This window comes from Bubalus bubalis, chromosome 4, assembly GCF_019923935.1.
Source record: "Bubalus bubalis isolate 160015118507 breed Murrah chromosome 4, NDDB_SH_1, whole genome shotgun sequence".
Lineage (NCBI taxonomy): Eukaryota > Metazoa > Chordata > Mammalia > Artiodactyla > Bovidae > Bubalus > Bubalus bubalis.
Genome location: NC_059160.1, coordinates 160,777,203 through 160,789,638, shown reverse-complemented (window position 1 = coordinate 160,789,638; position 12,436 = coordinate 160,777,203). Strand labels below are relative to the sequence as shown.

Genomic DNA, 12,436 nt, shown 5'->3' with positions numbered 1-12,436 from the left:
GGGAATTGAATTTCTAATCCATAAATCAAACCCTATTAAAAGATCCAGGTTCAAGTGACATTTACAACCATTTGAATTTACAAGAATGTATTTAGTTAATGATTCATCATAAAAAACAAAGCTTCCTTAGTCATTAAGAGCTTTTTGTATGTTTTGATTTTGAGTCAGCTAGGAAAAGGAAGAAAAATTCAAGCTATACTCAGTAGTGGTTTTCACTGCATCTTTTTCAGCGTAATCAACTCTTGTGTTTTCTTTATCACCATAGCAACGTAGCCAGTTTTTGCTTTCGATTTTTTTCCTTCTAGAAAAACTTACTGTACGCCAATCTTAAGCTCTTGAAGGTAGTAAGGAAAATCTTTGGTAATTAAGTTAAAAGGCTGAGAAACATTTCATGCTGTGTGTGGTTTGCAGATGTCTGCATTTCACTGATGTTCTTTTCAAACATCTGGTTACTAGTTAGCTCAAGATAAGTATATATTAGGTTAACTTCTCTGGAGAATCAAAGGAGTGATCACCAAGTTCTATTACCAGCCCTTCCTCCAACGTTACCAAGTTTGATAAATAATAAACATTGTCATGGGTGGTGTTTCTTTGGTTTACTCTGGTGGACTGAAAGCACAGATTACTGTCAGCCATGGTCCTTGACTTTAGATCCCGTTTCGTTCTCCTTTTTAATTTTCGTTTTACATTGCAGGACAGTTAATTTGCAATGTTAGTTTCAAGTGTACAGCATAGTGGTTGAGTTACACATATGTTTATTTCTATTTTTCAGATTCTTTCCCATAGAAGTTATTACAGAGCACTGAGTAGAATTCCTATGCAGTAGACCTACCCACACAGTAGGTCCTTGTTGATCTGTTTTATATAGTGTGTATATGTTAGTCCCAACCTTCTAATGCATTCCTTTCCCCACACCTCTAATCACCCAGTTCCCTTTCTAGGGTGCCCAGCTGTGGGCTTATGCTCTCCATTGGAAGCATCTACCTCCATTATTACATCTGTTGTTCAAAGACCCAACTGATCTCTTCCCAAACACTAGTAATGCTCATGTCAGCATAGGCTCTGAGACTTTTACGATACCCAAAAACTCTAACATACTTTTCTCCATTTCTCTAATAAGGTTTGTTCCTTTTAGTTTCTGTCCCTGTACCCCATCCAATCTCTGTTGGTCTTGCTTACCTTTAGCCTTTTCTGCCACAGAAAAGAGGGAAAGAAAGGCTTGGTTCTATAAAAAAATGAGACTATTCGTACTGAAAATAAGGTCCTTCTTTCTTGCTTCATTTTGGTTTAAAATGTTTTTAAGTTTTTCTGATTTTCTTTTATGCATGAGGATATTTGGCTTTATGAGTAACTTTGTCTTAATATAGTATCTCCCAATCCACTGAATTTACAAATTTAGTGGAAATACTGTCTTCTTTGCAGTCATATTCTTAGCATCAGCTAGAATGTGATGAAGAATTTTTCAGGTGGCAGTATATTTTTAGTAATTTTCTTTGATTTTCAATCCCAAAGGAGGAAGAGTAACTAGCTATCCCTTGGGTGTGGTAATTTCCTGTATTACTGGAGTTTGTTAACCTGTTACCTCGAGTGTTTAGTGCAGGGTACTTGTTGAGGTTGTTTTTTTTCCCCCTCAGATTAATAGTGTGGGTCACTCTGTACTAGTATATCTGCTGATTTCCAGAATTAAAAACATTCATGTATTACTAATTAGAAAGTTAAAAGCATATGTCTTCTTTAGCTCAGGCACCCCATGCACTGGTTTCTAGGTTCCTCTCTGTGTCTACCCTTATCTGTTCCAAGGCTTATTCCCCTGACTCCACTACTTTCCTTGTAGTCGTCCCTTGCCTCAATTCACTGGAAGTCGTCATTGGTTCCTAGCCTGCAGAAAATGCCTGTGGAATGAGAGGTAATTTACGTAACTACTGTTCTTCAGTGTCTTTGAGTTGAACTTTGTAAATGGGTGTGGCTAGGAAAGAAAATTTCACTTTACAAACAGGAATTCCTGGGTGCCATCCAGTGGAAACATGTTTTTTGTTACATGCACAGTTTCTGACTCATCATTCCAGGACTTCTGCAATAAAATAGACGTTTTGTTTACACCACGTAGAAAGAAGGGTCTGGTTTCCAGTGAGCATTTAAGTCTAGAACTTAAATTTCTCTCTGATTTCTAAATGTTAATATTTCACACTGTTTTTCATTGAAGGCACTAGTTGTAAGCACTGGGTAAGGGAAAGTAACTTTTCCCACTTAAGAAAGGAAGGGGGGCTTCCCTGGTGGTCCAGTGATTAAGACTCCCCTTCTGATGCAGGGGGCGCTGGTTTGATCCCTGATTGGGGAGCTAAGATCTCACATGCCTCCTGGTGAAAAAACTAAAACACACAACAGAAACAATATTGTAACAAATTCAATAAAAAACTGGTCCACATTAAAAAAAATCTTTTAGAAAAAAGAAGTTCATATAATTTAGTGACTACTTGCACAGGCTCATATATTTAACTTATATGCAGAGTACATCATGAGAAACACTGGGCTGGAAGAAGCACAAGCTGGAATCAAGATTGCCGGGAGAAATATCAATAACCTCAGATATGCAGATGACACCACCCTTATGGCAGAAAGTGAAGACGAACTCAAAAGCTTCTTGACAAAAGTGAAAGAGGAGAGTGAAAAAGTTGGCTTAAAGCTCAACATTCAGAAAACGAAGATCATGGCATCTGGTCCCATCGCTTCATGGCAAATAGATGGGGAAACAGTGGAAACAGTGTCAGACTTTATTTTGGGGGGCTCCAAAATCACTACAGATGGTGAATGCAGCCATGAAATTAAAAGACGCTTACTCCTTGGAAGGAAAGTTATGACCAACCTAGATAGCATATTAAAAAGCAGAGATATTACTTTGCCAACAAAGGTCTGTCTAGTCAAGGCTGTGATTTTTCCAGTGGTCATGTATGGATGTGAGAGTTGGACTGTGAAGAAAGCTGAGCGCCGAAGAATTGATGCTTTTGAACTGTGGTGTTGGAGAAGACTCTTGCGAGTCCCTTGGACTGCAAGGAGATCCAACCAGTCCATGCTAAAGGAGATCAGTCCTGGTGTTCATTGGAAGGACTGATGCTGAGGCTGAAACTCCAATACTTTGGCTACCTCATGCGAAGAGTTGACTCATTGGAAAAGACCCTGATGCTGGGAAAGATTGGGGGCAGGAGGAGAAGGGGACGACAGAGGATGAGATGGCTGGATGGCATCACCGACTCGATGGACCTGAGACTGAGTAAACTCCGGGAGTTGGTGATGGACAGGGAGGCCTGGCGTGCTATGATTCATGGGGTTGTAAAGAGTCGGACACAACTGAGTGACTGAACTGAACTGCACAGACTCTAAAAGCACACTGATAAAAGAGCTTTATATATAATAAGAAAAATGCTGGTTCTTAATAGTGCACTACTTTACCACCCGTATGAATTTATCTTGAGAAGTAATTAAAGTTCATTGAACTGCTTAAAATGCTATCCATTTAGAGTTTTTAAATGTACATTTCTTTGCTATTTGCCACTACTTTGTAATACTTATTATAGAAATGAAAATAGTTGAGAGTGAAATATTGACCACATGCAGACACTGTGCCAGCTGCCTCATACACATTATCCCAAGCAATTCTGGCGTGAAGCCTAAGAGCATTGCTTATACCTCATTGCTCAACCAGGTGAGCAGGTGCAGACATCCATTGCAGTTGCTATTTGGGTGGGGATTCACTTGTTAGAAAATGATGGGCACTACACCCAACCCAGATTCCTGGCCTAGCTTAGTTTCCACTAAATGATATGCCTGCTGCATTAGTCACTTCAGTCATGTCCAACTCTGTGCAACCCTATGGACTGCAGCCTGCCGGGCTCCTCTGTCTATGCGATTCTCTAGGCAAGCGTCCTAGAGTGGGTTGTCATACCCTCCTCCAGGGTATCTTCCCAACCCAGGGGTCAAACCCAGGGCTCCTGCATTGCAGACAGACTACTGCTGAGCCACCAGGGAAGCCCCAGTAACATGCCTAAGTAATGCCTATTCCTTAATTTGTAAAAACACATTTTAGTATTTAAGCAATTTTTTAGCTTAACCAAGGAGATAAAAGACCTAAGATGTTATTGAAGGAAATTGAAGATAAAAAGAAGTGGAAAATATCCTGTGTTCATAGATTGGAAGAATTCATAATATTAAAATGTCCATAATACCCAAAGTAATCAATGGGTTTAATGCAACCCCTATCAAAATCTCATAACAGGTTTTCAAAGAACTAGAAAAAATAATCCTAAAATTTGTATGGAACCACAGAAGATCTTGTATAGCCAAAACAATCTGGAGAAAAAATAAAGCTGGTGGTATCATGCTCCCTGACTTCAGACTGTACTACAAAGTTACAGCAATCAAAACAGTGTATTTCTATCACAAAAAAAGACACATAGGTCAACAGAACAGAATAGACAGCCCATAAATAGGCCCACACACTTGCAGTCACTTAATCTATGACAAAGGAGGCAAGAATATACAATTGGGAAAAGATACAAAAATAAACTCAAAGACCTAAAGGTAAGATCGGAAACCATAAAACTTTTAGAGAAAAACAAAAGCAGAACACTCTGACATAAATCATAGCAGTATTTTTTTTGGATCTGTCTCCTAAGGCAAAGGAAACCAGCAACAAAGTGAAAAGAGATTATCCACTGACTGGGAGAAAACATTTGGGTTAAATATCTAAAGTATGTAAACAGCTCCTACAACTCCATACTAAAAAGACAATCTAATTTAAAAATAGAAGACCACAAACAGCAACTGTTGGTGAGGAAGTAGAGAAAAGGGAGCACACACAGTAGAGTTGGTGGGAGTGTTAATTGGTGCAGCCAATTTCTGGAAAACTAGAGGTGCCTCAAGAAAAATAAAGATAGAGCTACCATATGATTTAGCAGTTCCACTTCTAGGAATGTATATGAAAAAAATGAAAATACTAATTTCAAAAAGATACATGCACCTCAGTGTTTAGAAGCAGAATTATTTGTAATAGCCAAAATATGGAAGCACTCGAAGTGTCCAACAGATGAGCAGATAAAGATGTGGTGTGCATATATTTTACATACATTTAAATATCTATATGTTGTTATTCAGTTGCTAAGTCATGTCTGACTCTTTGTGACCCCATGGACTGCAGCACACCAGGCTCCTCTGTCCGCCACTATCTCCCAGAATTAGCTCAAATTTATGTCCATTGAGTCAGTGATGCCATCAAACCATCTCATCCTCTGTCGCCCCCTTCTCCTGCCCTCGGTCTTTCCCAGCATCAGGATCTTTTCCAATGGGTCAACTTTCTGTGTCAGTGGCCAAAGTATTGGAGCTTCAGCATCAGTCTTTCCAGTGAATTTTCAGGGTTGATTGCCTTTAGGATTTATTGGTTTGATCTCCTTGCTATCCAAGGGGCTTGAGTCATCTCCAGCACCACAATTCAAAAGCATCAGTTCTTTGGTGCCCAGCGTTTTCTATGGTCCAACTCTCATATCCATACATGACTGCTGGAAAAACCATAGCTTTGACTATACAGACCTTTGTGGGCAAATCTTTTTCTCTAGAATATCAGAATACTTGAATCAAATTCAGTGCTCATTCTGTTGGGGCATACAGGATCTTAGTTCTCTGACCAGGGATCGAACCTGTACTCCTTGCATTGGAAGGCAAAGTCTTAACCACTGGGACACCAGGGAACTCCATCTGTTACTGACTCTTTAATTATAAGCTACTTTAATTGTTCTTTAAAAAGTGTGGACATTTTTGAGTTCTTGTATTTTTTTTTAACATGCTGGAAGGATGTTCTAAATACATTCCCTTCTTTCTCACCCCATCTTTTTTTTTTTTTTAAACAACCAGGTATCCGTTACAGCACTGATGTGAGTGTAGATGAAGTAAAAGCTCTGGCTTCTCTGATGACATATAAGTGTGCAGTGGTTGGTAAGTGGTCTCCTTTGTTGCTACCTAATAAGAACTCTGGGAAAATATGTTTGCATACAAGGTTACCTTTAAGATGATAGAGAAATATACCTTAGGAGAAGTCTTTGGGGTTTGTTTTGCTTTTTTTAGGTTGCAAAAGACTTACATCATTTTTTTCTGTAAGTCTTGGTTTACCTTTTTCTAAATGGGAGACTTTTTATAGGAATTAACTGAATTTTCCTGAAGTGTAGATATTTAAATCCCTTTCTATACTTTGTAAATAAGACCAAACCATAGCACAAGAAAAATACTTTGTTACATTTTAGACATAGTAAGGCACTCGGATTAGATATGCACTGTAATTTGCATACTCTTAGAATTTATATTACATCATTTTAGGAGAGATCATTGTGGGCTTATTTACTGAACCTTCTGAAACTAAAGCTAAAAGCATCACACTGTTATAGTATTACATAGTGTTTTCTGCCTTTTTAAGTCTTTTATCCTTTATATGGAATAACAGCTTTCAAACTTCTCTTTCAGATGTGCCATTTGGGGGTGCCAAAGCTGGTGTGAAGATCAATCCCAAGAACTATACTGTAAGTACCAAAATGACATTGGTGCACATGGCACCTCAAAAAGGGCTTGAAATCACTGTGCTGCGCATCCCTTATACCCGTGAGATTAATGGCTGCTACTGCTTTAAAAAGCAATGAAAAAGCAAGCAGACAGCCAACTCGTTGAATGTTCTGCCATGTAAACATTCACCTGCTTACATCAATGTCCTTTTTTATTTTGCTACTTGGTTAAAAGGTAATAAGTATACATTCATATTCTTAGGCATTTGTGTACATGTTTATTATATATGGCTATAATGTAAATATACTATATATAAATATATCATATACTAATACAACTAGGATCTGAAGTTTTTATGTTGGGATCTCAAGGTTCTAGTGATATGTAGTTTGGTAAAAATTTTATTTATCCTATCGATTCCAAGTTAATGTTACTAATTAACCTCTATTAAGTTTAATAAATTATATGAATTAATATCTGCGTACAAACAATATCTATGTTTTTAAAATTGTGATTAGATGAACCCTGGAGAAGGAAATGGCAACCCACTCCAGTATTCTTGCCTGGAAAATTCTATGGACAGAGGGCCTGGTGGGCTATAGTCCATGGAGTCACAGAGAGTCAGACACAACTGAGCGACTGAGCACACACACATGTATATGTATACTATATATACATTTGGCTCACCCTACGCTCCGTACAAATAAGCCTAACAATAGGAAAATAAAAACTCATAAACAAATGCTGAATATTGTTATACACCTGAAAATAATATAAATTATACCTCATTTTTTTAAATTAAAAATTTTAGAAAAAATAAAATAAAATAAAATAGTGATTAGATGAAAATGAGCCATAAGGATTGCTCATAGGCTCCTATATTAATACAAGAAGAACAAGTTTGAGCACTATGCTGCTCTGTGTTGCTTGTTATTCAGTCACTAAGTCTTGTCCAGCTCTGCGACCCCATGGGCTGCAGCATGCTAGACTTCCCTGTCCTTTTTAGGTAACCTAATTTTTGGTCTCAGAAATGTAAAATTTAATTTCCATTTAAAATGGAAATGCCTACTTTAGGAGTTGTTTTTCTGAAGATTACACAAGATAATATGAAAATGTTCCATAAGTAGAAAATAGGATGCAACTGTTAGTTATCTCCTCTAGTGGTTTTTCTATCAAAAATTATTTTTTCATTGTTGTCATGTTTTCCCCTTTTTCCTTTACAGGATAATGAATTGGAAAAGATCACAAGGAGGTTCACCATGGAGCTGGCCAAGAAGGGCTTTATTGGTAAGTATTGCCATGTAGGTTTCCACAGTGTGCTACGTTGCTCCAGTTGTGTCCAACTCTGTGCGACCCCAGAGACGGCAGCCCACCAGGCTCCGCCGTCCCTGAGATTCTCCAGGCAAGAACACTGGAGTGGGTTGCCATTTCCTTCTCCAGTGCATGACAGTGAAAAGTGAAAGTGAACGTGAAGTCGTGTCTGACTCCTCACGATCCCATGGACTGCAGCCTACCAGGCTCCTCCATCCATGGAATTTTCCAGGCAAGAGTACTGGTGTGGGGTGCCATTGCCTTCTCCATAGTGTGGGAACATCTGAAAAGTAGTTGTCATAATTTTAAACTCCTGCTTTTGTCTGTATATGGATACAGACATAGATGGACCTGTCCTTTTCCTTTGAGAAGTTGGGTTCTGTGTTAAACATGGTGAGCACGCCAGGGCGTGTCCGTGACTCCGCTCTTCACGTTCTCAGTATACAGCGCGGGGAGCAGCAGAGGCCGCTCGCACCTCTCCTCCTTGTACAGACGTCACATCATGGGGTTCGACCTGTAGCAGCACTGACCCACAAGCACAGTCACGGTCGTGGCGCCCAAAAAGAATTTAGGGACCACATAATACCCTCACCATAAATAACCTTGGATATGCGAAAAGCAGTTTTGCAATAGTAATCCTGTTCCAAAAGCAGTGAGAAAACATGCTCTTTGGAATTGGAGGCTGAAGCAGGCCTTTCCCTTCATAGAAGTGGGCGCAGGCTGGGAGGTGTGGGGCTCATTCTGATGACTCACCCTGCCATCACTGGCTGATTCCTGGGGCTCCTAATGTTTGTTACTAGGAGCTTTCGCCAGTCAGACTAAATTTCTGAGGGTACTGACACTCATTTTATGTTTTTGTATCATAGTATTATGTGTATCATACATTATTTTGTGTGAGATGTGAATATTCTTTGATGTATAATTACTATTTAATCCTTTTAAGTTTCAAGCAAATTAAACCTGTTGTCCTGAAAGATTTTGATTTGTGGTTAAAAAAATAAAATAAAATAAAATCGTTTGATAGAATTTTGCTACTGTAGTTTAACATAGTAAACTCAGAAAACTAAACAGGAAAGAAAAGCTCCTTTTTCTGTTTTCCTGACCCTCTGTTTTTCTTTCTCAGTATTCTTCTCACTGTTGACAAGTTCCTATTGACTTAATGTACTCCTCTTTTGAAGTTTTCCCCTTCTGGAAACACGAGACCTTTACTAGACCCGTCCTGTCTTCCTGTCTTCCGCAGTGCAGAAGGCGCCTGGAGCCTCGGCGCGCATCCTCCCTGGCGCTGCTGTGGGCTTTGCTTGCAGTCACTGTACCGGGGGAGCACTAACGCGGCAACGGAATAACCGCTGATCCTGGTCGCTTGCATGGTTTTTTGCATCACAGCTTAGCTTAACTCGCAAACATAGTTAATAGTCTTGAGTGGTATCAGACTTTATTCAGTTGTATTTATTGCCCATATATAGAGTATATATAACTTAATTTACTCTATATTGATAAGAACCCTGTAATTTCAAAGGTTAAAAAGTGATTCATTGAAACACTGAAAGCTTAAATATTAGCAATTTAACTTTTTTGTTTATGTATAAAAGCTTTACTAAGCCACTCTGCAACTAAGCTGACATCTGGGCCCAGAAAGCTTTGCAGCCTAAGAGGGAGGCAGTTGGCTTTCTTTTCCTCTCTCTAGGGCACAGAATTAGTCCTGAGCAAACCTTAGGAATTAGCGTCATTTCAGTTATTTTCTGACTTGCCTTTCCACAGAGTTCCAGATTATGAGTTAGACCTGAGTCTGGGTCCTAGCCCTGTCATATTGAATGAGTTTAAGGTCAGCTTTTCAATTTCTGCAAAAAAAAAAAAATACATAGTCACCTGGGGTTTTGGTGGGGACACTTTGAATCTGTTGACTTATCTGTAGTGTGTTGCCATCTTAACCATAGTGAGTCTTCCCGTCCATGAGTACTGAATGTCTTTCCATTTGTTTAATCATATTTTACACTTTTCTAGGTACAAGTTTTGTACTGCTGTTAAGTTTATTCATAAGTATTTTATTTTTTCTCATACTGTTCTAAGAGATACTGGTCTTCAGTATTCTTATGAAGTCTTTCATATCAAGATAATTACTGGCCTCATAGAATGAACTGAGAAGTGGTCCTTCATTTTTCTTTTTTTTTAGTTTGTGAAAGGCTGTTAATTCTGTTATGTGCATTTGGATATCGTCTTTTAAACTGTGGAGTTCCCTTTTCATCCCCCTATATCTCTGTGCACCAAAATTACCTGTTTAGCTTTTCCTCTATACTCCTGCAAAAGCAATTGCTTTTTTCAGTCAACTTTTTATCTTATTTTACTGGTACAGGATTGAGTGTTAAAAGGCTAGACTTTCACACCTGTACTTTGTAAGGTATTTGAGAATTTACCTGTACCTCGGGAATTATTTGTAACCTGTGTACCCCTATACGTTGACTTTGTGTGGAGTAGTAATAACACTTTGTGGTTTTACTTTGGGTGGTGGTGGTTCAGTCCTGAGTCGTGTGCAGCCCCGTGGACTGCAGCCTCCAGGCTCCTCTGTCCATGGGATTCCCAGGCAAGAATACTGGAGTGGGCTGCCGTTTCCTTCTCCAGGGGATCTTCCCGAGCAAGGGATCGAACCGTGTTTACTGCATCGCAGGTAAATTCTTTACTACTGAGCCATCTGGGAACCTCTAAAAGGATGCAGGAGCAATTTGTCATGTTAAAGTTGTGGTTTTCTTTTTATAAAGGTAATAAGTTTGTATTTTACAGTTGAAACAATATAGAAAGTTATAAACAAGACTGAACTCTAAATATAGTGAAAAAGTTTATCTTTCTAAACCTCTGCATGCATTTATATGGAAATAAGTATAATTATTACACATAGGTATATATAGAGAAGAACTTCTCTAGTGGTTTACTGGTAAAGAATCTGCCTCCCAAACTTGCAGGAGACACAAAGTTTGATCCCTAGGTTGGGAAGGTTCCCTAAAGAAGGAAATAGCAGCCTACTCCAGTATTCTTGCCTGGAAAATTCCATGGACAAAGGAATCTGGCAGGCTACAATCTAGGGGCTTGCAGAGAGTCTGACACAACATAGTGACTAAACAATAACAAGTGTATAAAGAAAGAGAAATTGATATGAATGGGAACTTAGACTTGCTATACAAAACCTGCTTTTTTCTCCACATGTACGTTTTAATGATGATTCCAAGTCATTTACATGGGTGCACATCATTCTTCGTAACTGCTGAATAGTATTTCTTTGCATGATATACTGTATTTTGGTTAACTAATCCACTAAACAGGTTGTTGTGTATTCTTACTTACCATTTTGATGAGTATATTTCTGTATATTCCTGCCTTTATAGATTTAAGTGGGCACCATTTAATACGTTTCCATCTGAGATCTCATAGGACGTCAGCATTAGGACTGTCGTTGTTACTTGTCACTGCCTGTGGGCTAACTTCTTGTTACCTTCAAACCATTTAATTTGCTGCTCCGAGGAACTGAAAGCCAAGGTCTAAAACTTTCTGTACAGAGTAAGCCTTTAATAATAGGTCAAAGCAGGGTTCTGTCACAGGTAAAAGTATTATGGGCTTAACATCGTTGCCTCCGCAATGTGTGTTTTGCTTTTTCTACTTGGTGAGGAGGGCTTACATCCCAGGAAGCAGGTGTGTCGCTGTGCTGTGCCGCACACATAGCCTTCTAGCTGCAGCCTGCTCGTGCCACTGTGATCTCTAAGTGCGGTTTAAGGAACTGAGGTCGAGAGAGGTCAGACTGGCTTGCCTGTGCTTGCACATTCAGAAGTCTGTTGAGTGGTGTATCTGTGGTACAGAGCTAATTTCCAAACTCATAGCAAGTGGGAGAAGTTATGTAACACTCTGTGAGTCCGTTTTCTAATGGAACATGTAGTATTTCTAGGATTTGAATTGGTAACCTAGATGAAATCTGAAGTTTTCTAGCCATGGTAGCTTTGTTATTATGGAGAACTGCAAGGATGTGTTTGAGATGCATTTGTCTTAAAACTTGGTGCCATGCCCTTTCTCTGTGTCCCCAGGTCCTGGCATTGATGTGCCTGCCCCCGACATGAGCACAGGCGAGCGGGAGATGTCCTGGATTGCTGACACCTACGCAAGCACCATAGGGCACTACGTGAGTACTCGCCCAAGCCCTGGGGCTTCGCTTGTTATCTGTCAGAAGTGACAGTTCAAACGATGGTGTATATAAGGGGAAAATTCATCGAGTTTGTCTCCTCTCCTTTAATTATGTCTTGTTTTATATATTATTTTACTTCCTGTCCATCTTACATCATGAGCTTCCCTGGTGGTTCAGTGGTAAAGAATCTGCCTGCCAATGCAGGAGATGCAGGTTCAATCCCTCAGTCAGAAAGATCCCCTAGAGAAGGAAATGGCAACCCACTCCAGTATTCTTCCCTGGGAAATCCCACTGATAGAGGAGCCTGGCAGGCTGCAGTCTACGGGGTTGCAAAAGAGTCAGACACAACTTAGTGACTAAACAATAATCTTACATCATAAATGTAGTGAACTTGGGTTAGGCTTTTACTCACATGCAATCCTG

At 39.4% G+C, this 12,436-nt stretch overlaps 1 protein-coding gene across 1 annotated transcript in view; it reads left to right on the top strand.

Annotated features, from left to right (window-relative positions):
- GLUD1 (glutamate dehydrogenase 1) overlaps positions 1-12,436 on the top strand; it is a 38,698-nt gene that overhangs the window by 8,011 nt on the left and 18,251 nt on the right. Inside the window, exons 2-5 of the mRNA XM_006066617.4 lie at positions 5,902-5,982; positions 6,505-6,560; positions 7,764-7,827; positions 11,916-12,010. Of these exons, the coding sequence (XP_006066679.1) occupies positions 5,902-5,982; positions 6,505-6,560; positions 7,764-7,827; positions 11,916-12,010 (296 nt within the window). The remainder of the gene's footprint in view (positions 1-5,901; positions 5,983-6,504; positions 6,561-7,763; positions 7,828-11,915; positions 12,011-12,436) is intronic.